Source organism: Melanerpes formicivorus, unplaced genomic scaffold, assembly GCF_026170545.1.
Source record: "Melanerpes formicivorus ecotype bairdi unplaced genomic scaffold, bMelFor1.0.p_v2 SCAF_9, whole genome shotgun sequence".
In the NCBI taxonomy this organism is placed as follows: Eukaryota; Metazoa; Chordata; class Aves; order Piciformes; family Picidae; genus Melanerpes; species Melanerpes formicivorus.
This window is the reverse complement of record NW_027142361.1, coordinates 3,030,953-3,056,503: the sequence shown is the minus strand read 5'-3', so window position 1 is coordinate 3,056,503 and position 25,551 is coordinate 3,030,953. Positions and strand designations below refer to the sequence as shown.

The 25,551-nt window shown below is 39.2% G+C and overlaps 1 protein-coding gene across 23 annotated transcripts in view; it reads left to right on the top strand.

Annotated features, from left to right (window-relative positions):
• DST (dystonin) overlaps window positions 1-25,551 on the top strand; it is a 523,559-nt gene that overhangs the window by 418,698 nt on the left and 79,310 nt on the right. For 19 of the 23 annotated variants that reach the window (XM_068142981.1, XM_068142971.1, XM_068142968.1 and 16 more), the window contains 14 exons: window positions 1,153-1,312; window positions 1,580-1,906; window positions 2,074-2,158; window positions 2,901-3,142; window positions 5,759-5,965; window positions 9,408-9,527; window positions 9,706-9,813; window positions 11,517-11,735; window positions 14,752-14,955; window positions 20,782-21,013; window positions 21,365-21,591; window positions 22,270-22,392; window positions 23,006-23,107; window positions 25,203-25,304. In XM_068142981.1, the coding sequence (XP_067999082.1) occupies window positions 1,153-1,312; window positions 1,580-1,906; window positions 2,074-2,158; window positions 2,901-3,142; window positions 5,759-5,965; window positions 9,408-9,527; window positions 9,706-9,813; window positions 11,517-11,735; window positions 14,752-14,955; window positions 20,782-21,013; window positions 21,365-21,591; window positions 22,270-22,392; window positions 23,006-23,107; window positions 25,203-25,304 (2,458 nt within the window). The remainder of the gene's footprint in view (window positions 1-1,152; window positions 1,313-1,579; window positions 1,907-2,073; window positions 2,159-2,900; window positions 3,143-5,758; window positions 5,966-9,407; window positions 9,528-9,705; window positions 9,814-11,516; window positions 11,736-14,751; window positions 14,956-20,781; window positions 21,014-21,364; window positions 21,592-22,269; window positions 22,393-23,005; window positions 23,108-25,202; window positions 25,305-25,551) is intronic. The other 4 variants (XM_068142990.1, XM_068142977.1, XM_068142975.1 and 1 more) reach the window with 1 other exon arrangement.

Here is a 25,551-nt window from a genome sequence, read left to right as displayed (position 1 = left end):
TTTTTTTTATTGAAGGAATCTGACTCATTAGCCGGGGTAAATGTTAATGTCATGTTTAGTTTAGTAGTATTCTCCCAGTCTGGTGATATTTAATTAAAAATCAAGTTTAATTTAAAACCAATTTTTTCCCAAGCTATCTATTAGCTGCAAGTTTGTCTCCGTTTTCCTTTAGCAAGTGTCTAGAAACAAAGAGGAGATTTGAGGGTCATTTACAAAACTATGTGGAGTACTTCCCTCAGTGTTCTATGACTAAGTGTGTCAAGTCAATTGATAGGCCTTGGGAAGCACTTAAAAACTTAGCTTTTATCGGGAATGAGATTCCCAATTTAAAGACAATATTGTCTTGCTTTTCATATAGAATAAATCTCTCTTAAAAGTCTGCTTGACTTAAGCTTATTCAACAGTGGATGTAGAAAAGGCCCTTGCAGTTATAAAGAGTCTTCTTTGAAATGTAATAATCTGAAACAGAAATGTTTTAGATACGGCTTTTGGATTTTGGAGGTCAAGCCTCTTGTACTTTATTAATGTTGTTTCACTAATTGCATTGGGAGCATTTATCCAGAACGAGAGATGAATGATTGAACGTCATTGAACTGATGTTTAGAGGTACTTTACAGTGCTGAGGAAGCATGACAATGTGTTCTGGTTTAGTTAAGCATTTGCCTTACTTTAACACATGTATAATAGTCAAAGCAAGGCAACTTTGCACTTAAAGACAGCTAGAAACTTGAGCGCTACCCTAATGGGGTATAAATCAATGGTTTGTTGGTGAATCGAGTGCTAGATTATTTTTATCAGAAAAGTATATGAATAAATTTATAATATTTGTGTTTGCAAAAACTGCATGGTAGCTAAAATAATTTCCAACAGCTTTGGAATTTTTTGCTTTTATGGGAGTTTTTTGTTTGGGGTTTCTTGGTTTCGTTTGTTTGTTGGGGGTTCGGTGTTGTGTTTTGTTTTGGTTTTTTTTTATTTGATTTTTACTTTACCTTGGCTTTCATTGAGTATTGTGGATATATTTATTTCATTTGGACTGTTTCCTATATGAAGACATTTTTTTTTTTTCCCCAAAGCATTCAAGAGGCTTTTTAGAAAACCTCTTTCACACTTAATTCATCACAGAAAATGACCTTTCTCTTGGCATATTGATAGGAACCGTCAGTTGGAAGGAATCTTGGTGGTAGCGCAGCAGTTCCATGAAGCTCTGGAACCACTGGTGGAGTGGCTAAATGCCACAGAGAAGAGGCTTGCAAATGCAGAACCCATTGGGACACAGGCTTCCAAACTGCAACAGCAAATTTCTCAGCATAAAGTAAGATACAAACCACACACTTGGTTGTGTTAATCTTTTTGGAGGCTTCTGTAAAGCACAACACAACTTGCAGAGTTGCTGCGGTGTACTTAGGTTTTACCATACTGGATTTTGTTTTCTGTGATTTGAGTTTTACATATTTACATTGGCCATATGTCCTTTTTTTTGTTCATGTTTGATTTATTGAGTTCCACTTCCATTTCTGTTATGTTTTTTTCTCATTTTCTTTTCCATTACTCTTCATTATTTAAAAAAAAAATAATATAGGCCCTAGAAGATGATGTCCTAGCTCACAATAAGAGTTTACATCAGGCCATTAGCACTGGTCAGTCTCTAAAGACTATGAGCTCCAGGGAAGATAAAGATATGGTGCAAGAAAAGCTAGATTCTGCTCAGGCCTGCTACATTGAGATTCAAGAGAAGAGCAACAGCAGGTCTGAACTTCTTCAGCAAGCTTACAGCAATGCCCAGATTTTTGGCGAGGATGAAGTTGAATTGATGAACTGGCTGAATGAAGTCCATGATAAACTGAGCAAATTGTCAGTCCAAGATTGCAACACAGAATTGCTTGAGAATCAGCACTCTGAACTACTGGTATTTTGATTTCTGTTCATTTATTATTATTTTTTTTTTTTTAATCTGTGTGTCCATATTTGCTTTATTTTTCATTAATATATTTTGTTTAAAATGGCATTATGCTTATCCCAAATACTAAAAAAAATTGTTATGTCTGTGCCAACACAAATGGCTTTTTCTGTTAGGATCTTCAGGAGGAGATTCTTCTTAGAAAACAAAATGTCGATTTGGCTATACAAAATGGCTTAGATCTTCTCAAGCAAACAACAGGTGAGAGCTTATATAAAACTGATTAATCCAATTTTTTCTCTTGCACTTATAAGTTCTTATCAAAAAGAAGTTCAAGTGGAACTTGTAAATATTAGTCTATATTTACTGGTTAAAGCCACTGTTGTTTAATAAAGGTTTGAGGTCAAGACAAGTTATATTTTTAGCCCAATTTTACTGTTAATATAAGTAACCAAAAGTCCTTTTTTGCTTGTACAGAATTTGGCCCTTGAATCCTGTAGTATTTTTAGTTAAAAATTATTTTGGTGAACCCTGCATTCCATTCCTAATAGCAAGTTATGGACATTACTCATAATGGAGGGCTGTTTGGCAGTAGATGCAGTCAATTCCCTGCAGGCATCCACAGATGAACCAGATTTTAGACTACTTTTTACTGAAAGAGAAAAGTCTCGTCCACTGGAACTAACACTGTGTGAAAAGTAGCATTGCAATTGTACACTGCCTGTTGTCCAAGTTTTCCAGCATTTCTAGTTCTTGAACTCTTAAGACATGCATATGTATGGGGCAGAAGGGTATCCTTTTCTGTGAGAAGCTTAGATACTATGTATAGTCTATAATAAAATCTAAACATGTTAATTTCAGTACATTGTTTTTATTTTATCCTTTTGAGTTGCATTTTCTGTGATAGGTGGGGTTCAAGATTTGGGTTGTTTTGGGGTTTGTTGGATTTTTTTGCTTTTAAATATTTGTGATCTCAGGAAGTAACATCCCTCTGATATTTTAGGTGATGAAGTTGTAACAATTCAAGATAAACTGGAAGGCATTAAAGCAAGATACAGAGATATTACAAAATTGAGTTCTGATGTATCCAAGACCTTAGAGCAGGCTCTGCAGCTTGCAGGTCAACTGCACTCAACTCACGAGGAACTCTGCAAATGGCTTGATGAAGTGGAGGTGGAGTTACTGTTGTATGAAACTCAGTTACCTATGGGTGAAAAATTAAGCCAAATACAAGAAAGACAAAAAGTAGGTTTTAGAGCCTGTGTATGATTTATTACCATAAGGTTCAGCTAGGTTTTGTGTTAACTTATGAATGGCACAATGTTGTTTTGTGAATAGCTAATTTGAACATTGGATCAGTTGACTAAATGTAACAGTAGTTAAGAGTCAAACTCATTTTCTGTGGTAATATGTAACAATCACTTAGGGAATTGGGCTGAGCACAAGAGAAGCAAATAATTTTGGTTTTACTCTAGCAACTACCTAATCCTGGGAAAACTCTTTATCAAACAAAATTATTTTGAGTCTTTAGTTGTGACATAGATAAAATCCTGTTAAAAGGAGAGTCGACGTTTAAAATATATATTACTAATCATGTTTAACAATATCTATTCCAAAATAAAAATTGTAGTATAAACTGGATGTTGCAGACAAAGTTGAAGGGTGAAAGCTAAAAACATTTCCATTATATTCCCTATATATAAAGAAATGAAGCAGCAGGGGGAGGTTTCTGTACAGGTAAAAACTCATTCCTGAAGCATTCTGTGATGATTTGATTGGAATTTAATCCAGCAATTGCCCATTTGTGACCGTTTGAGGCTGTCCCTTTAAGAAAGGGGACATTGTGGTTGAATGTTTGTAAACGAAAGACGGATCTAAACTAATTTCATTGGTAGATTGGAAGGAAGCACCTTTTGAACTGGGAGTACAGCAGAGAATCCTGGGCAGTCCTGCGCTTTCCTTCTTCCCCTTTGCAGCTCGCAGCTTTCTGGGCTTTCGGCCAGACTTGACCTTGAAGCTGATAAAAAGCGTGAGGCCTCTACTAACAAATTCTGCTTAAATTAACAGTTTCTCTTTTTCTCTCTTTCTAACCCTCTCTGGGGAAAAGGGGAGAGAAGGGGGATACAGGGGTGGGGAGCCCTCCTCATCAGAGCAGGGAAATCTCATTTCTGTGTCACTCTGTTGTATATTTCTTTATATATTGTAAATACTGTAAATTCTGTATATATTTCCCTGCATTTCCTAAACTGCTTTGTAAATATAGCACATAATCCCTTTGCTAATCCAGCTGTGCGGTTTTTTTTTTTTTTTTTTCCCCTTTCGATTTTCTTCCCTTCATTTTACAGGGGGAGGAGAAGGCCCGGCCTTTCCCCCAACCCTATGACACCATTTAAGACGCCACTTGATTTCATCATATTTGGCTTTTTGTCATGTCTGATGATCATGGCTGGCAGCCAGTCAGTAGCGGAGTCCCCCAGGGATCAGTGCTGGGCCCCATGCTCTTTAACATCTTTATTGATGATCTGGATGAGGGCATTGAGTCTATCATCAGTAAATTTGCTGATGACACCAAGCTGGGGACAGGAGTTGATCTGCTAGAGGGTTGAGAGGCTTTGCAGAGAGACCTCGACAGGCTGGACAGATGGGCAGAGTCCAACGGCATGAGATTTAACGCATCCAAGTGCCGGGTTCTGCACATTGGCCACAACAACCCCATGCAGTGCTACAGGCTGGGGTCAGAGTGGCTGGAGAGCAGCCAGGCAGAGAGGGACCTGGGGGTGCTGGTTGATGGTAGGATGAACATGAGCCTGCAGTGTGCCCAGGCAGCCAAGAGGGCCAATGGCATCCTGGCCTGCATTAAGAACAGTGTGGCCAGCAGGAGCAGGGAGGTCATTCTGCCCCTGTACACTGCACTGGTTAGGCCACACCTCGAGTACTGTGTCCAGTTCTGGGCCCCTCAGTTTAGGAAGGATGTTGACTTGCTGGAACGAGTCCAGAGAAGGGCAACGAAGTTAGTGAGGGGCTTGGAACACAAGCCCTATGAGGAGAGACTGAGGGAGCTGGGGCTGCTTAGCCTGGAGAGGAGGAGACTCAGGGGTGACCTTATTGCTCTCTACAACTACCTGAAGGGGGGTTGTAAACAGGCAGAGGTTGGTCTCTTCTCCCAGGCAACCAGCACCAGAACAAGAGGACACAGTCTCAGGCTGCGCCAGGGGAAGTTCAGGCTGGAGGTCAGGAGGAAGTTTTACATGGAGAGAGTGATTGCCCATTGGAATGGGCTGCCTGGGGAGGTGGTGGAGTCGCCGTCACTGGAGGTGTTCAGGAGGAGACTTGACAGGGTGCTTGGTTACATGGGTTAGTTGATTGGGTGGTGTTGGGTAATAGGTTGGACGCGATGATCTTGAAGGTCTCTTCCAACCTGGTTTATTCTATTCTATTCTATTCTATTCTATTCTATTCTATTCTATTCTATTCTATTCTATTCTACTTGCTAGTGATTTAGTTCCTTGTGAAGTTGCAGGTTGCAAAGAATATCTGCTAGTTTTATGTTCTTCGTTAAGTAGTGACAACTCTTACAAAATGACAAATAATTGCAAACTGTCATACTGACCAGAGAAATATATTTAAGATATATTCTGTAGAAAATTCTCTTCAGGAATCACCCACTTGCCTGTTAAGCTTACAGTATCAAAAAGCTGATACTACTGAGCTGAAAATAAGCATGCTAATTTATCTCTTTGGTTTGCGTGGAAAACATTTCAATTCTCAACTCATGGACTAGTTGGAAGAATAAAAAATGTATGCAAGCTCTGTGTGTTCAGCTTGCGTGCTGGCATGTTTACTTTAAATGGCCTTTTTCAGGAGCTGAAAAAAGAAGCAAAGAACAACAAAGGCTTACTGGACACTCTGAATGAAGTTGGCAGTGCCTTCCTGGAGCTGGTGCCATGGAGGGCCAGAGAGGGCCTTGACAAGATGATAACAGAGGTCAATGAGCGTTACAGATTAGTGAGTGACATGATCTCTCAGAAGGTGGATGAGATTGATGCTGCTCTCCTGAGATCCCAGCAGGTACTGAAAACTGTGCAGTAAGTCTCTGGCCACATGTACCTGAACAAAAGATGTTCTTTAATAACATGGCCAACATTTTTTTGTGTTTGAGCAGCAAAAGGCCAGTTTGAATGAATAGGGACTCAGTGTTTAGCTGAGTTCTTGCATTCATATTTTATCTCTACACTGTTGTAGCTGGCTGCCTTTTTGTTGAAACAAACATCAGTCTTGTAGGTACAAAATAGCTTTAACTATCCTATGGCTCCTTAAGTGGGGGTTTGCTTAAGTACAAACTCAGTGGCCCATGTCTTCTGTAGATAATGTTGTGTTGAGTAGAAATATAATTTGGATCCCCAGCTGATTTTACTGGATGCAAAACTGAAATCACTTAGGGTTGCCATACCTTTCAACATCAGCTGATTGTCTAACTTTCCACAATTAAAAGATGGATCATCTTGTTCAAGCTGTAGTAGAGGATTTAAATTACAATTGATTCTGTTTGCATCCACTATGCTTTTCTTTTTGGGGCTCAAAAATTGAGTTGCTTAGTATGTAGAGGTTTCTGTACATGCACAGAGGTGTATATATATGGGTATACTTCAAGAACAGGCACCCAAATTTTATCACTAAGTATTTCCATATTTAAGCTTACTTATAATTGCGTTATGGAAACATAATTTGTAGTCTGTCTACAGTTCAGACATAGAAATATTGGTGGACATGTCTGTTTCTGCTAATAGCTCCCATAAACAGTAGTAAGAGGACAAGGAAAAAGCATGTATGACATTCTTAAAGTTTGCTGCAAGCAGAGTACAAGAGGCTGGCAGTAACTCAGATTTTCTTGTAAGTGAAGCTAAAAATAACTTGATGTTTCTTCTAAAGGGGTGTGCTATGAATACTACCTTGTTTCATTAACCAAATCCTCAAAAAACAAGGGTGGTGTCTTTTTGTTCTTTGGTTGGTTGGGGTGTTTTTGTGTGTGTGTTTTGTTGAGTTTTGTTTTTACTTTGTGTTTGGGGTTTTTTTTGGTTGGTTGCTTTTTTGGGAGGGGATTGGTTTGGGACTTTTGTTGTTGTTTTACTATTTGGGTTTTGGGGTGGGGTGTTATTTTGGTTTTAGTGAGGAAAAAGGTGAGATAGAAGAGTGTATGTTGACGACTCTTCAACTTTTTGGAATTTTGAGAGTGTTGCATCCCCTGGCACAAGTTCAAGTATGAAAGATCCAGAACAAGTTAATGTTGCAAGGGCACACTGCACATTGCATTCTCATTCTGCATACCCCTAAACTTTGCTTCAGCCCAACTCACATCACTGCAGTATATTCCTATATTCCTGTGATCAGTAATCAGTGACAGTAAGTGACTTAGCATACTACTGCTGAAGGATCAGCTACTTGCCATTTAGCTCAGAGAAACAGAAATATATTTGGAAAAGCTACTACTCTGTAAGCTTACCCTGTGGCAACTTGTTCAAGTGCCTATACTATTAAAAAGTTTTGAGTGGAGGACAAAGCCACTAAGAGCATGATGGTTTAATGGGAGTAGTGTGGGGTTTTTGCTACACATTACTGGGCCAAGGTGAGAAATGCAGAAAGCTATATGAACAGGTAAGCATATTTTTTGTGTTGTGAATGGAAGCTGGAAGGCTTAATGCACTACTAATACAATAATGGGGACAATGGATGGTTTTACAGTGACTCAAGTTCAGAGCTCATTAAAAAGCTGTCATGCATAATGAGAAGAAAACACTTTAATTTTGTCTACAGAGAGTACTAATTTTATGTGGTTTATTCTTTAATGTTCCATTTGGATGACACAAACAGGGAATCCTATACTCAGCAAATTTTAGAGTACTGTCCTTCCTCACTGCTTTGTAACCTAGAAGTTTCATTGCCATGTCTTGATTTTATTTCTATTAAATATTTGCTCAATATTACTTACATATGCATGGATGTTTGGTATTAGGAAGTCACATTGCAGTTAATTTAAATGCATTTGAAATCACCCTTTTATTTCTTTCATTTGAATCTTAAGTAGATGGGCTTCAGAAGAGTTCAGCTGTGTACTGCAGTTTCTGAAGCCAGTATTTAACTGCTACTGGTGCATGTGCTTCATGCTGTTTTCAGTACTGATTATTTCAGAGCATACCTTTCTTTTAGGAAGTCACAATGTTTGGGACAAAACTTACTTTCTGTTACTTTAAATGAGAAATGACATAGTGAAAAAGAATGTTTGTACTCTTTCATGTATCAAATGGATTAGGCTGAAATAGATTGACTTGTAAGGAATGAAATCTTAGAACTGCTGCTCTTGGTTTTGTGTGGCTCATGATTAACCACTCAGACAACTGATGTAGTGGCTAAAGTGGACTCCATCTACATTACAGGAGCAGGGCTACAGCCACAAAGGCACAGAGCAGCAGTAGCTAGTCAACAACATATACATATAAGAACAGCAAAAGTAGCATGTTCTGATCTAAAATGTCCTGGTAAGACTTGAACAATAACTCAGAGCCATATTTAAGTCCTGCCAGTTGCAGTGGGGGTCAGAGTTTAAATAAATAAGTTATTAGTGGTTTCTAGGCTACATGTTCAGTGCATCTGATCATTCCATGTATTATTTCTCTGTGGCTTAAACTCAGTTCTGCAGTTGTTGAGTGCTGCAACGTGTGTGCTAAGAGACACACCTGTAAACTCGAGCTAAAGAGAGAATATATGTGTTTTTTTTTTAAGATTTGGTCTTTATTTCCTGAAGAATTAGATCCCCATGTACTACTTTTATCAATCTTACGCTCTCCTTTGCAAATTAGTAAGAAACATCTTTTATATCCTCTCACTGCTTTGGTGCTTTGACGTAATTTCTGAAATGTTTAACTGTTGACTAATGGTAGAGAAAAAGATAATCCTTTAGGCAAAGGACTGGCTGCACCTAAATGGCCCACAGAATTTTGGATGGGATCTTGTCTTCTCTGAACTCAGTGAGGTTTCTCCACTAACTTAGTTGAGTTGTGATTGTTTTGACTTTATCATTTAATACCAAAATAGCTCTTAAGATTAAAAAGATAACACCAAACAACTATTTCTTAGCATAACTGCAACATTAGCAGCAGTAATAAACAGAGAGATAGAAAAGACATGTGAAAGTAAATGGAAAGAAATTATGAAAATAAACAGTCTAGCTAAAATTAAGAAATTATAACCCTTTTTATTTTCTCCTCTCTGTTAGCTGTAGGCTTTGGAAGCCTCTGTTACTTTGCCACATGTATGCATTAAACTCTTGTTTTACAATCCCTAAGAACCATTTTTGGCTTTGTACTTCATTTATATAGAAACCTCATGTGGAAAGTGAGCTGCTATCTTTCTAACAATTCAAAAGTGTGCTTTTTAATCTTCTTTCATTCTTTAACAGTCATTCTAATTTCATGTCTATAGAACTCTTGAACTAATTCATGCCTCCTTCATTTAGTTTGATCAAGCAGCTAATGCTGAGTTTGCCTGGATTGCAGAAACTGAAAAGAAACTGATGTCTCTGGGTGATATTAGGCTTGAGCAATACCAGACCACAGCTCAGCTACAAGTTCAAAAGGTAAAAGAAATGCTTTTCAAACTGTCATGCTAATTATTGGCCAACACACTCTCCATCTAGAAAACATGCTGGCATGATTCAGTTTTTGGTCCATCATAAAGGACTTCAGAAACAGTTTTTGCTCTGTTTACTCTTTTTTTCTTTTTTTTTCACTGACCAATTTTTATTGTGTTTCAAGGCTTTTACCATGGAGATTTTGAGGCACAAAGATACTATAGATGAGCTTGTTAAATCAGGGGAGAAGATTATGAATGTGTGCACTGAAGAAGAGAAACAGTCCATCAAGGTAAAGTTCTTAAATTGCAACTATGGCAGTAGATATGCAGGCAATATATAAGTAAAAAGGGTTCCTACAGTGTCTTTTTTATTTTTTTGATACTAATAAAAAGGCTGGAGTTACAGTCATTTCTAGTCTGAGGACTGTAATACTTAGAAGTGCTGTTGTGTACCATACTCCTTCAGGATGATCACAGAACAAACGTTGTGTTCTTGTTTCATTGCCCGACACTAATTAGAAGCCCCATTTATCATCTTCACCCATGGTAAACAGTATTTTAGCCAATGGACAATTGAATTAATAGGTGTTAGTCATCTAGGGTGATGTGTGTGTAATCTAGCTGTTTATCTTTTTCAGTTCTCTTGGATGAGTGTTGCTCTGGAAATGTATTTCTGTGCCAGATGCAAAGGCTATGCACCTCAGTGTGCATCTTTACTTTCACTTCTGCTGATTTCAGTGTAGACCTTACTTGCCAAAATTATTTCACCCTGTTGACTAACACAGCCCATGAAAGGCATTCTTGTGCCTTTGTTTATTACACACACAGAGCCTGATGTTGGGACTCTGTGTGTGTGTATATATGCAGACAGATTATTTTTCATGTGTGCGTGTTGACATTTAAGAATGGATTAGTTGTGGGGTTCAATGGTGCGGTTAGACTTATTTTGTAAATTTAGTCCTCCCAATGATCACCCTCCTTAAACAGCTGTACCTCACTAATTTTGCTCTGCTGCAGAATCTCTGAATAAATTTGATTTGGTCTTAAGTGAATTAAAAACAGATGAGAAGTTTTGTCTGTGAAACTGTAGTCATAAGGGAGAGCAATTTTTTGTGAGTCTCTTAAATACTTGCATTCGTCAAAAATGCTGTGTCTCTGTGTTAGATTGTTTTGTCCTTTGGATAGCACCTTAATTTACATGGAAGGCATAACAAATGAAAGGCTAGCTTGCTCTGCCAAGAAAGATTCTTTTCTTCACATGCAATGGCTTCCTTATATGTCTAGTTTTTCCAAGGCTAGCATTGTCACATACAATATTTCATAAAAATGATAACATGGGCAGTCTTACACAGGAAAAAGTGTATAGCTAGCTGATATTTTATTTTATTATCATATGCCCAAATACAGTAGATTTGTAATAACTGAACCTTGTAACTCTACCATATTATTAATGGTAACACATCCTCATATGCTAGCCTGGAAAATAATATTTTGTGGTTTCTGTTGCAAGTTTGTAAGCTACGAGCACAACAATATACCCTATTCTCTTGCCAGATTAAAAAAAAAAAACAAACGAAAGAAACCCAATGTTGTTTTTTCTGTATTGTTCATGAAGCTTTGATTTGGAAATGCTGTGGAAAATGTAGTTTCTGCCAAGTGTCACTAAAGTTAAGCATCTCCAATAAGGAGTGGAGTGGGACTGAGGTCTGTAGTCAAGTCATTTGCCACTTGTCTGGAAGCCCAATAAGTAAACAGTTATTTGTAAATATCAGTATCAATAAATATTTTCTAATTACTTTGAAAGTACTCTGCCAAATTCCAATCTCCTGCAATATTCATTCTGTCCACCTTAAACTGATACTGTAGAAATATTATCAAAATTAAATGTGGTTCATCATGGTTTAGTAATATAATTATCAAAGATTGTTTAGAAATTAAGATAATAGATGTGGGAAAACATGCATTGCTATTTTTTGTTACTGTTATTTTGCAGAAAAAAATGAAAAGTCTTTTACAGAAGTATGATGCGGTCTGTCAAATGAACTCTGAGAGAAATCTCCAGCTGGAACGGGCTCAGTCCCTGGTTAACCAGTTCTGGGAGACTTACGAAGAGCTTTGGCCGTGGTTAACTGAAACAGAAACGATCATCTCTCAGCTTCCTGCACCAGCCCTTGAATATGAAACTTTAAAGCAACAACAGGAAGAGCACAGGGTAAGCATTGTGCCAGTTTTGGAAGTCTGAAGCCAAGCAGTATTGTGCTTAGAACGCTGGAGTACTCTGCTACATGCCAAAAGCCCAGACAGTTATATTTCTGTTTAAAAAAGAATTAGTAAAAATAATAATACAAAATAAAGACATTTGCTCCCTTGGGAAAGGCAGCAAACAATATGTAAGTATTAAAGAGGACTAAGGAGGAAAAATTGCTTTTGTATTGAGAGAAGTGAGAATACAGAAGTTAATGGTTAAGAAGTATGTTTAAAAGTGCACACTAGCATCAGTATTAGAATATTCCAAACCCAAAACCAGAAAGAACAGAGATGGAATGTTTTAGCAAGAAACAAGAGAAAGTAAAAGATGATTGTCTAAAGAACTGGAGTACCTTCTATCAGGATGTTGAAAGTGAAATACTGCTTTTGTGTACAGTCTGTATACAGATGTGCCCATTTGTTGATCTTACATTTATTAAAAAAAAGGCATTTGTTTTGTTGGTATCCTTGGAACTAATCTTAGCTGAGCCAGGAAGATGAACAATTAGAGGATCCAGAATGGATTGCTTGGGTTCCAGCCAATCCCATAGTAATTTCTCATGTCAAGTATGTTTGTTAAGTAATAATTAAAAGAAGTCATTGTTTACCTTAACACATACGTTCACAAAATAGAGACAACAGTATTGTACACTGGCTACCATATGGACTTTCTTATATGGAGGAATAATCAGCTAAGATAACAATTAGAATTTTTCATGTATGGGTGCTAGTATCACATGGAATCAGTTGTGTCCCACTGAGATGAAAAACCTGCATGTTTTAGCACATGCAAAGCTCATATGGCTGCTGGAGATACTTGTCTCTCCCTGCTAAGCATGGAGTTAACTAGGATTTAGCTTTTTTTTTTTATTTCAGCAGCCTCAATTAAGTGACTCAAGTTAGATAGGATGAGCCCTGGCTTCAAAGTCTCGTTTACCCTGAGATCAGTTAATGAAGTTATGTCATTCTTATGTACTGGTAAACACTGGGTTCACTCATTTGTCTTCCTATGTCCACAATGAACAAACACACTCTATTAATACTAGCTATGTAACATGAGCTTTACAGACTATCTTGATTAGTCACTGTGAACCAAATCATACTTACTTTACTTACAAGATTGTTCTCCATCTGCTTTAATCTTTCTGCTTGCATGAGAGGCCCTTCAGATGAGCTTCTATTTTTGCATTTTCCCTGGGCTATGCCATTAGCTGAGATTTGTTTAAGTAGAAGATTAATGTCAGACCATTTTAACATGTAATCTAATCTGAAATACTTGTTTACTAGATCTGTTTCCCAATAGTAGATCATGGAGAAAACCAAATCATTTATTGTATTAAGAAGAAGAATAAAGGTGATTCTGAATGTGAATTGAGAACAGCTTTCTATACTCACATTTTCTGATATATTTACTGATGACTGTCTTTGTTCCAAGTCACAGAATTCATAGAGTTGATTCTGTGTAACATGAAGTCAATTTGGTTTGAACTGAGCTGCAGGCAGAGTACTAGCAAAACTTTTGGACCTAGAAATCTGCACCCTTTTGACCCTGTGCCTATATATGCACAAAAACAAAACACAAAAAATATTTTCTACAACTTTCAAGCTCTACTTAGTTTCACTTTTCCCTTTTTTCTACTAGCCAACATTATTCTCCTTGTTGCAAGCTATACAAATAGTTATGTTCTCCCTATGTAGCTAGAGTCAGGGTTTTTTGTATTTTCATTGTTGTTTTGTCATGAGGGGACTGTTGGAGAGTCATGGTCACTGCCTTTTCAGTCTTTTCAATCTCTTCTATTCTGGGGAGGAGTAAGTAAGCAAGCCAGTATCAGGATTTCTTTTTAAGGGAAGGACCTTAGCTGAAGAGAATAGGATTTATTTACACTGAGACTGATACAGGCCCTTTTCTGCGTCTTCATTAATTTAAACAAACTCTGAGCTAAGAGGAATAGAACGTGTACCTCTCATGTTCTTTCACAGGAGCTGTATAATAGAAGTACATGGAGTCCACAGAACTGAGAGAAGCAGTGCCTCACAGGACAGCAGTTTTTTTCTGAAAAGGGAGGAATGAGCTGAGAAAATAAATAAAACTGGAGGGAAGGATCAAGCTACTCCCACTAAAAACCTTCCCTTTTGTCAGATCTATGGGTGCAAGTAAACAAAAGCAAATCCTTAGGCAAGTTGAAAGATGTCTTGTGACCTTTCACTTCCACAAGCCTCTGTGCAGTCTTCCTCACAGTATTGACTTATTTTGGGGATGGATGATGAGAGGAAGTAGACAGCTGAGATAAGATTTAATTTACTTAGCAATTGCCTTTTGAGCTTTGTGTCAGTTAAGTAATATCACTGGTGCAAAGACAAAGGGGTCTTATGGCCAGAGGGAAGGCTGCTCAGCTAGGTTGATAGGGCTCTACTGATAAGTTCTCTTTGTTCTTTTCACTGCTTTCTTTGACTTTCCCTTGTGCTAGCTTCCTTTTTTAAAATCAAGAATGATGTGAATCAATATTCTTGCAGTTCCTGTATCTCCTTCTGTGATGTTCTTCAATGGAAGAAATTCATGACTTTGCAGATAGTGACAAATACCAACATGAAAAGGATGTATGTGGTGTTGCACACGTGTGCAGTATTTTTGCTCTTGCTGTCATTATAGGTACTAAATATGATGCAGGAGTTTCATTGCTAGCACAATATACATAGTTGCCATCTTATGTTTTACCTATAGTCATATGTGCTGCAGGAGTGTTGCATGGACCTTTCCAGTGTCTCCAACTGTGATAGTTCATGTCTGGATAGCTCTGCATTCAAATGGGAACCATCTCTGACAGAGCATCATTAACTTTATTTGATACTATTTGTGCTTTACATTAGGGTGAAAGGTATTTGTTTGGGATTTTTTGCCAGCTGGATGTGTTAGAAGTGTGGACAGTTGTAATGTGGTGGTGCAAGCATAAGAAACTGATAAGTTGTTTCATTTGTTATAGCAACTGCGTGAGCTGATCGCTGAGCACAAGCCTCATATAGATAAGATGAACAAAACTGGGCCTCAGTTGCTGGAGTTGAGCCCAGGAGAAGGTTTTTCTATCCAGAAGAAGTATGTGGCAGCTGACACCCTTTACAGTAAAATTAAGGAAGATGTCAAAAAGCGAGCACTGGCACTGGATGAAGCCATTTCTCAGTGTACCCAGGTATCAATTTAAGTTTAAAGTATAATTGGATTCATTCAACTGGAAAGATAGGCATTGTCATCTTACATGTATATTTCAAGACTAAACTGCTGGTTAATCTCTATTTTTCAACCTAATGGCTTGTAAATGTTCATATCACTGCTTGTGGCATTGATTTTTCTATTTTTGGAGGATTTATAATTTTATATACTAGTTACTACTATGACTGAAGCTGAAAAAATCTACTAAATTTTGAAGTAAAAAAAAAAAGGCGTTCCATTTTTTTCTTGCTAGTCTGTTACTAGATGATGGTACGTTTTTACATGAATGTCACTATTAATCAGTTAACTTGAGTATAATTGTATCTTGAATTCAGCAGCTTTAATTACAGTCTTACAAATGGAACTAGAGGGTAGCTTGGCAGTATCACAGTATGGCAGTATCACAGTATCACAGTATCACAGTATCACAGTATCACTTAGGTTGGAAAGGACCTCGAGGATCATCGAGTCCAACCTGACACCGCAGACCCCATGACTAGACCATGGCACCAAGTGCCACGTCCAATCTCCCCTTGAACGCCTCCAGGGTCGATGACTCAACCACCTCCCTGGGCAACCCATTCCAATGCCGAATGACTCGCTCGGTGAAGAACTTCCTCCTCACCTCGAGTCTGAACCTCCCCTGGCGCAGCTTGAGACTGTGTCCTCTTGTTCTGGTGCTGGTTGCCTGGGAGAAGAGGCCAACTCCCTCCTGGCTACAACCACCCTTCAGGTAGTTGTAGAGGGCAATAAGGTCACCCCTGAGCCTCCTCTTCTCCAGGCTAAACAATCCCAGCTCCCTCAGCCTCTCCTCATAGGGCTTGTGTTCAAGGCCTCTCACCAGCCTTGTTGCCCTTCTCTGGACACGCTCAAGTGTCTCAATGTCCTTCTTAAACTGAGGAGCCCAGAACTGGACACAGTACTCAAGGTGCGGCCTAACCAGAGCAGAGTACAGGGGCACTATGACCTCCCTGCTCCTGCTGGCCACACTATTCCTAATGCAGGCCAGAATGCTATTGGCCCTCCTGGCCACCTGAGCACACTGCTGGCTCATATTCAGGTGGCTGTCGATCAGCACACCCAGGTCCCTCTCTGTCTGGGAGCTCTCCAGCCACTCCGACCCCAGCCTATAGCTCTGCATGGGATTGCCATAGCCAAAGTGCAGCACTCGGCACTTGGACTTGTTGAAAGCCATCCCATTGGACTCTGCCCATCTTTCCAGTCGGTCGAGGTCCCTCTGCAGAGCCTTTCTACCCTCTAATTGACTAACATCTGCCCCTAACTTTGTGTCATCTGCAAACTTGCTGATGACTGACTCTACCCCTTCATCCAGATCATCAACGAATATGTTGAAGAGGACAGGGCCCAGCACTGATCCCTGGGGGACACCACTGGTGACTGGCCTCCAGCTGGATGCGGCACCGTTCACGACCACTCTCTGGGCCCGGCCCTCCAGCCAGTTCCTAACCCAGCACAGAGTGTAGTGGTCCAATCCACAGGCTGACAGCTTAGTCAGCAGTTTGCTGTGGGGGACGGTGTCAAAGGCCTTGCTGAAGTCTAGGTAGACCACATCCACAGGCCTCCCCACATCCACCAGGCGGGTCACCTGATCATAGAAAGAGATCAGGTTGGAGAGGCAGGATCTGCCCTTCCTGAATCCATGTTGGCTGGACCTGAGCCCTTGGCCATCCTTCAGGTGCGCAGTTATTGCTGCCAGGATAATCTGCTCCATCACTTTCCCTGGCACTGAGGTCAGGCTGACTGGCCTGTAGTTTCCAGGTTCCTCCATCCGACCCTTCTTGTGGATGGGGACCACGTTGGCCAGTTTCCAGTCATCTGGGACCTCACCAGTGAGCCAGGACTGGAGGAAAATGATGGAGAGTGGCCTAGCTAGCACATCCGCCAGCTCTCTCAGCACCCTAGGATGGATCCCATCTGGTCCCATGGACTTGTGGATATCCAAGTGGCTCAGCAGGTCCCGAACTAACTCCTCATGGATTTCCAGGGTATTACTCTGCTCCCCGACCCCAACGCCCAGCTCCGGAGACCACTCGTCCTGAACTCCTGCCTTGCTGTTAAACATTGAGGTAAAGAAGGTGTTCAGGACCTCAGCTTTATCCTCATCCTCAGTAACTGTGTTCCCCTCCAGGTCCACTAGGGAGTTCAGGTTCTTCCTGCCCTTCTTCTTATTGTTAATATATTTATAAAAATGCTTTTTATTATCTTTGACTGAGGTGGCCAGCTTCAGTTCCAGCTGGGCCTTAGCCTCCCTAATTTTATTCCTACATAATCTAACAGCTTCCTTGAACATACCTCGAGAAGCCTTCCCCTCCTTCCAAAGTAGTAATAGCATTTGTTCTTCATTGCAGTCACTAAAACGGTCTGCATGAACCCATACAAAATCTTGAATAAAATACACTTTGTTCTGTACTACAGGTTTTATATGAAAATCCTCTTTTTCTCCCTTTGCTGGAAATTCAGTACTATATTCTGCTCAGTTCTAAAAGTACTAAAGAAAGAAATACACCTTAAAGTTTTTATCAAGTCTACATTCTTAATCTTTTTTGTCATAAGTCAGTGTACTTAATGTGATATTCCTAGCCCCTGCAGACTGAGTTTATGAAGCTTAGGGGAAAAAAATGTGACATCAGATGTTAACCTGCTTTTGAACTTTTACATTATATTTAAGTCATTCTAAACACCTTCCTTATGCATGCTTCTAAAAGATGCATGATATGTAGATTCAGTGTTTTTCTTCATCAGTCCTCCCTCCTATTTAGTGCTGCACATTGGGAAATCAGGATACTTAGCATTCGAGTCCCTGCTTTGTATGTGACAGACATTAACATGTTGTACTGGCTAGGTAGAGAAAGCAAGAATAAAAATGCGTTCTTTTGTAACAGCTTGAATATAATCAGATGTTGAGAAAATACTTAATTATTTATGTGGTGCTTTAAGGTTAATTTGATATATGTAAATATATATGCAGATGGAAAAGCAAAACATTGTAACACCCAGAATGTAATTTCATATCATCTCCCTTTTTTATTAAGATAGGTAAATATATATTATCAGGCCTCTGTACTTTGATGGCTATGTCAATGTTTGTTTGTCTAGACAGTCCTGGAAGAAAACTAACTCTTCAAGCTTTAAATTATATTAAATTGCACTATGTATCAAAGGCAGGATGTAACCTACGGAGCCAGAATGAGAGGTTACAATGACTTGCATTTTCTTCCTTTTAAGTTTTAAAACACCATGTCTCATTCATAGAAGCATGAATGCAAGGAGGCCCACTGAATGCACTGACAATTTCAAATACACAGGTCCTAAAATTAGACCTGAACATTTCCAGTTTCAGGTTGTACCACTTTTGTAAGGTTTTTGTTTCCATAATCAGATTTTGAGGTCTGGAACGTGGGAAGGCTGCTTATCTTTCATAATGCATTTTCCTGGCTTATTTGATATTCATGCTTCTAACAAACCCACTGACTCCATAAGATTAGTCACTGAGTCTGATTTGAAGTGGGTTGCAATGCTGGGAAAAAGTAATTATGTTTGTATTGCCTATGCTCCTTTGAGTAGAAAGGATGTAGCTATTTGTTCATGTAAGGTAATCCTGTTTTGCTGTGGTCTTCTTAGCACCTTTCCCAAGTGTAGACAAGAGTGTTTACTGTAGATCCCAGAAGATCATTAAATGCACCCACAATTTACTAGCTTCTGTAATTTGAAAGGGGGATGATGGCGAGATATTTTTAGTAATCTCTATGGATCTAAAATCATATAGTAAAAGCTAACTTCATACCTGTGCCAAAGGATGAACCATGTTTATATAGGTGTAATTGAATTCCTAGGATTCAACCTGGACTCATTCAAATGTGTGAACATAATTGTGGTGAAGGCACATTATGCCCCAATACTGAATCTTGTCCCAGCATGTGGGCAAGTTCCCCCTCCCTCTAGGAGGGAGACAAAAGCCAAGGCATTAGCCAGGCTTGCACGCACCCAGCGCATGCAGCGCTTGTGCTTACACCAAGTATGGGCATAATTCTAGCTTCACGCTTTCTATAGGCTGAAGCCAGTTGCTTATGAGAGTGCCCATTGGTCAAGCCCAGCCTCGAGGAATCTATAAGTATCACCCCAGTTGGTAAACACGTTGCCCCCCCCCCCCCCCCTCATTTACTTTGTCTCTGTGCTTGCTCGAGAGAGTAACTCTCGAGCTGCAGCCTTTGCCATTGAGCTTATTGTTGTTAGCTTCTGTTATACATGCACGCATACTGGAAGCCTCTGCATTGTTGAAGAAGCCCAGAGGGAGGACCTTCGCTGAGCCTGAGGAGCTCAGCATTGCTACAACCAGTCGTGCCGATCGGAAGAGCCCATCGTGCCACCGGAGGACTGGACCAACCCCCGCGGGTAAGATCTGCCCAGTTGCCGGGGAGAAGGGACTTGATTAATACCGAGTCCACGTATGCTTAGCCCCGCCGTAGCGGGAGAGAAGCCGCCGAGTGCCGCTCTGAGGAGCCGCCGAGTGCCGCTCTGAGCCCTGTGAATCTCAGGGAAAACCAAAGCATTGTTCATGCGTATACTGCGCTGAAACCGGGACCACTACGAGAGTCCTGTTGCTTCTTGAAGTTCGGTAAAGAGAATCCGCCGCCTAACGCAGCCGCATTCTCTCCCTGAGGCTGTTTGCATCAGCCCCGAGAACCGCCGTGGTTGGGCCGACCCCCATAGCTTCGCCTGCTTCCGTCGTTCGAGCCCACCTACCGGCCACCGATGTCCCGCCCTGCCGTGCGAGCCGACTTCTGAGAGCCGACCCCACGGACCGACCCCGACCAGGACCGATCCCTGTTGTCTGAAGGGAACTGAATATCGTTCACGTGCTTTCCATCCACTAGCACTCAGTTCAAAGTATCCGCGTCTAGCAGAGTAAGCGCTGACGCATAGCAAGATTGTAATATTGCTGTGTATAGCCAGAAGCCGCCCGCGTCCCGCCGAGTCTCCATCTAGTGGCCAAGCGGCAGAACTGCACCCTTCGTTATATAAATACAGAAAGGGTTTATAGATAGTTCAATTACGTTATAATCATAACACTAAGCCAGTTGTGGAATCTATTTCACGAACGTGCACTAGATCATGTATATAAGTTGGTGATTAATCGGTTATTAATAGTTTGATAATTAATAAAATACTATTTTTCATCATTCATATTTCATATTCATAAATTTAATAACCTCTTCACCACAATAATACAGGCTGTTGTGTGCTGTTATTTGCAGAAAGTACCATACCCTTGCAGCGCTAACAAGTTATCACCTGAGCTGTAACATCTGTCTCTTAGAATTGCCTTACATATCAGTTTTAATTGGTGGTTATATGCCATTATGTTGGTCCAGATAGGAAAATGTATATATTTAAGGTAAATAACTTTCAGAAATTATTGAATCAGGAGGCCATGATTCTCCCAAATAAGGTACAGACTTGTATGAATTAGAATTAATTGCATGTGCATTCTGCCATATATGTATCTGCCTTCAGATGGAGTGTCTCAGGACTGACCCTGGCCTTCACAGTAAAATTCTTAAATCTGAGAGGAAGTGACATTTTTCAGTGTTGTTTTTGTAATTCAGATAGTGAAAGAGGGGAAGAGCCATGGAGGGAGGTGTATTGCAAGTTGCACATTTGTATGTTGGACAAACTTGTTAAATATGTCAAAGCATGTTTTTCCAAGAGAATTTCAGATGCTATTTTTGCAGGTGGTTGTATTTTTTTATAATTTCTATCTTTCTGTCCTTTATCAACTTCCTAGTTTCATGACAAGATAGATCCGACTCTTGAGAGTCTGAAACGCATAGCTGAACGTCTGAGGCAGCCACCTTTGATCTCAGCAGAGGTTGAGAAAATTAAAGAGCAAATCAGTGAAAATAAGAACATGTCAGTGGATCTGGAAAAACTTCAGCCAGTGTATGAAACACTTAAGCAGAGAGGGGAGGAAATGATTGCTCGCTCAGAAGGAGCTGACAAGGATATATCTGCTAAAGGTAGTAGACTAAGGAAAGTTTCATGCAGTGGAAATGCAGCAGGCTGCAGCATATAAAAATCTCCATTTCTGATGACTGCTGATCTGGGAATTGTGTTCTTTTGGAGAAGTTGCTAAAGATGTATGAAATCAAAGCATCATTCAAAATAATTCATCATGGATATAACCTTTGTTCTGTTTTTTAAAGGCCATGTTGGTTGTTTCCACTTTAACCTTGTAAGGAGTCCTGTAAAAATACAGTTTTAGTCTAAATTTTAAAATGTACACATATGTTTCTGCTGTACAACCGTAAAGAGATTTATGGCCAAAAATTGTTTGCCAGCATAGTAATCTGGTTTCTTTTGTTGTTTAGCTGTTCAAGATAAACTAGACCAAATGGTCCTTATTTGGGAAGATATCCAGACCTTGACTGAAGAAAGGGAGGCCAAATTGTTGGATGTAATGGAACTAGCTGAAAAGTTTTGGTGTGATCATATGGCTCTTGTAGCTACTATTAAAGATACTCAGGACTTCATTCGAGAACTGGAGGGACCTGGGGTTGACCCATCTGTAGTCAAGCAACAGCAAGAAGCCACTGAGGTCAGTAGAAAGTATTTTGAAGTATTTTATTTACAGCATGCAGAGAAAAAAACAGAATTACTGTGAAATACCACAGTACGACACTAAGTAGTATAGTTGCATGGAAAGTTACTATAATGATATCTCAAGACTATGGTAAATATCATGTGTCAGTGCTTAATTGCAATCAGCATGTAACATATGCCTGTCATAATATTTACATATCTGTTTATAAACTTGTATCTAGTAAGCATGTCACGGGGACTTTTGAAGTTATGCATGCTTTAGATTCCCAGAGTGATTCGTAACATCTAAATGAAAGGTGTACAGATGTAGCATGCTCTGTGCATTATACACTAAGCCTGTAATTATTTATGCTGATAGTTAAAAATTTGACGGTTGAATGATAACCTCTGCAAAGGACAACACTCTAATTAAAGACATCTAATTTAAAACTTCATGCTTGGTTTTCCCATCTCATGCAAAATGACATCATAAGCCACTGCTAGAGTATAGACTGATGCCAACTAGTTTCACTCCGATACTGCACAGAGATGCTTATATTTTAAGCATCCAATTGGTAGTCAAGTGACTTCAAAGAAAACAAAGGTGGAATCTTGCTGTGTTCTGTTTTGAAAGCAAACTGTACATAAGTTATAAAGTTAGGATGGACAGTATTGGATCTTTTTGTCTTTGTAGGCTGCTAAAGAAGAAATTGATGGGCTACAAGAAGAACTGGAAGCAGCTGTGAGCCTTGGCTCTGAACTTAGAGCTGCTTGTGGAGAGCCTGACAAACCTATTGTCAACAAGAGTATAGATGAGGTATGAGAAATGCAGATGCGTAAGTCTGTTCTTTCAGATGCTTTTTCAGTTGAAACTGGTTTATTACCCACCTCACCCCCAAGAAATTTTGGATTGAAATAAAAACATTGTCAAAAGTGAGATGCCTGTGAAGCCTTCAAGGGAAAGTAAGGTTTGCCTTTCAGGTAAATAAATCTTGACTCAGATTAATAGATGGCTACTTTTTGCAAATGGATGCTAGAATAAATTTCAGATATATCTGGTCTATGCCAAGGAAGAGATCTTGACTGAGTCAGCCAAAGTGCTTTTAATTTCTGTGATGTCTATCAGTGTACTACCTTTATTACAGTGATGAATCTCCAAATAACACTGCCTGTATTAATCATAACCCCTACTTTAAAATACTCAATAATCAATATTTGAAGTTTGCAGCTTTTGTAGTCCACACCCTGTAGTATATTCTGTGGGAATGCAACTATGCAGTGATAGAGAAAACAGGAGTGTTAATACGGACTGAATATGAATTACTCACACTTAGTTTATTAGTGTTATTGATCAATGAATAGTTAGTGAATATACATCATACGTCAGTAAAATTCTTTTGCCCATTGGGATAAATTGCACTTACTTGCAGCTAAATTCTGCCTGGGATGCCTTAAACAAGACATGGAAAGAACGAGTGGACAAGCTTGCTGAAGCTATGCAAGCAGCTGTTCAATACCAGGATGGACTGCAGGTAAGATGTTGATATGCCTAGCCTGGTCTTCAGTCAATAGGATTTAAGGTGGTTATAGTAAAAAATGTCATGTGGTTGGGTAGGTTGCAAGTAATGGGTCACCAATAGTGACTATTTTCTTCAGTTGGTAGATATTTTGGGGGGGATTAGTTGAATTTGTGGTTTTTTTGCATTGAAGAGTAGATCTCTCGGGTCGTTTTCTTCTTGTAGTTGTTTAAATATTTCACTATGTTTAGATTAAAAATGAATGTCCCTTTGTTTATTGACAAAAGCAGAGGGTCTATGATAATGTATTCACAGTAATCCTTCTCACATTTCCTTTGATAGCCAGTACATAATATGATAGGTGAGCTGAAGTTGTGACACGTTTACATGTTCAACAGAATCCACAGTATCAGTCGATGCTATTTTCTTTTAGCAGAGGACAGTTGAAGAACTGCTGTTTTATTCAAGCTTTTTTAGAAGTCAAATATTTGTTTGAATATTATAAGCAAAACATTAAGATAATGTTATTAGCCCACTGTACTAATTCTTAGTATAATTTATCCCATCTCAACATTTCAGAAGTTGATTCAATTTTTAAGTATGTAGGGAAATTTTGAAGCATGTTTTTCTAAGATATCTTGCACAATGTATATCCTACAATTTGTGAGGTTACCCAAAAAAAAGTGTGGAAGGGGAAAGGGCTGGATTAAATCACCTTGAAAGGTCCCTTCCAACCCAAACTATTCTATGGTCCTATGATCTTTTCCTTCTTTGTGCTAGTTTTTTTCCACATTCTGTATGCTTTGGCTGAGTGGCACGCCTCATATCTTTCGTGAGTGAATGGCTAGAAGATTGAAACATTTGAAAGGACTCCAAACGTGATCAGATTTTGCAAAACTATTTTTTGCTCACTGTAACTATTGTCTTTCTTGGTTTGTTACATTTTTAAAATGAGTTGCACATGACACTGAGGGCAGTTGATTGTGTGATCAATGCAGATAACACCAGAATACTCTTTACTAATAATGCAGTGTGCCTGTTTGCCAGTGCACCCTCATTACGCATTTTTCTCCAAGTTCTCTTATATTCAAACTACAGAGAGGTTGACTTACAGGGTGAAGTTAGGAACATTGCTATTGGTGTAAGTGCTGCTTGTTTCCCATGGCTGTACATAGTACATTCTGCAGGCTCAGTACTTTGTGAAGGAACTGTGTTCTAAGTCCCTTCTTATGCTCATTTCTATAGAGTATGAAAAATATAGGTAGATGGTTAGCTGCAACTGACTCATCTTGATGAGCATGTTTGATTAGTTATCCTTTTCTCAGAGAGCTGTATGGCAGTGGGCAGCTCCAACAAACCATCCTAAGCCTGTGTCCATAACAAATCACAGATAACCATGAGGAGGAAAAGGGCTTAGCAGAGGTGGGTTTTCTCCTCTGCATTTACCCAGATTGGTAAAGCTGTTGTTAATCTGCAAGGGCAGTATTCTTGAGGTGGTTTGGCAAAGGACGTACTCACAATAGGGGAGACTTAATTTGTTTTTTAAAGTTAAGACTGCATTATCCTACAGAGATTCAATTAAGCTCACTTATGGCCCTTCCCTATCTAATACATACCGCATAGGTCATGTTCCATGTTTCTTACATAGATTGCATTATCCCTCAAAAGACATTTGTTTGTAATTATCATTTAAATTGTGTTATTCAGCTACTGTGTTATTCAGCTACTGCCTTCCATCTTTTCTCCAGAGGAGTGCAGAAGAGAATCTGTCTTGTATTTACCTTTCGGGGTATTCAGAAAAATTGCTGTTTTTACTCAAAATGAGTAGAGTGCTTACTCATCCTGAATAGTACTGGCAGAATATTGATGCTAATAGAAGCTCTGTCTTGCAGCATGCACAGTCTTGTAACTGGAAAACTTCTGTTAGTATTTGATTCCTTGTATTTCAGAGAAACCTAGATTTTGCTGAAGAAAGCTATTTTCTTTCAAAGAGCACAATAATAATATTATCTGGAATGAAAAAAAGAAAATCTAATATTTTACTTAATGCAGCTTTCAAACATGACAATATTTCTTTGCTCATGCTAGAATTTCAAACTGTGATTTTCAGGCAGTCTTTGACTGGGTAGATATTGCTGGCAGCAAGTTAGCATCTATGTCCCCAGTTGGAACAGACCTGGAGACTGTGAAGCAACAAACTGAAGAACTTAAGGTATGATCTAGCAATTTATTTCATTTATATTTTAATCTGTCTGCAATTTTCTGTGTCCTTTAATATTTTTCAAGAATCAAAAGCACTTACCAATTTCTAGTGAAAAAGAATCTGTATGGAAATTTCAAATAACACTTTAATAGCAAAATTTCCATTTCAATTATATTCCATATTTTGGTGGACTATGTTTTACATTGCACATATATTCTGATAGCCCAGAATTATTTGTAATAGCACTCCTTTTCCA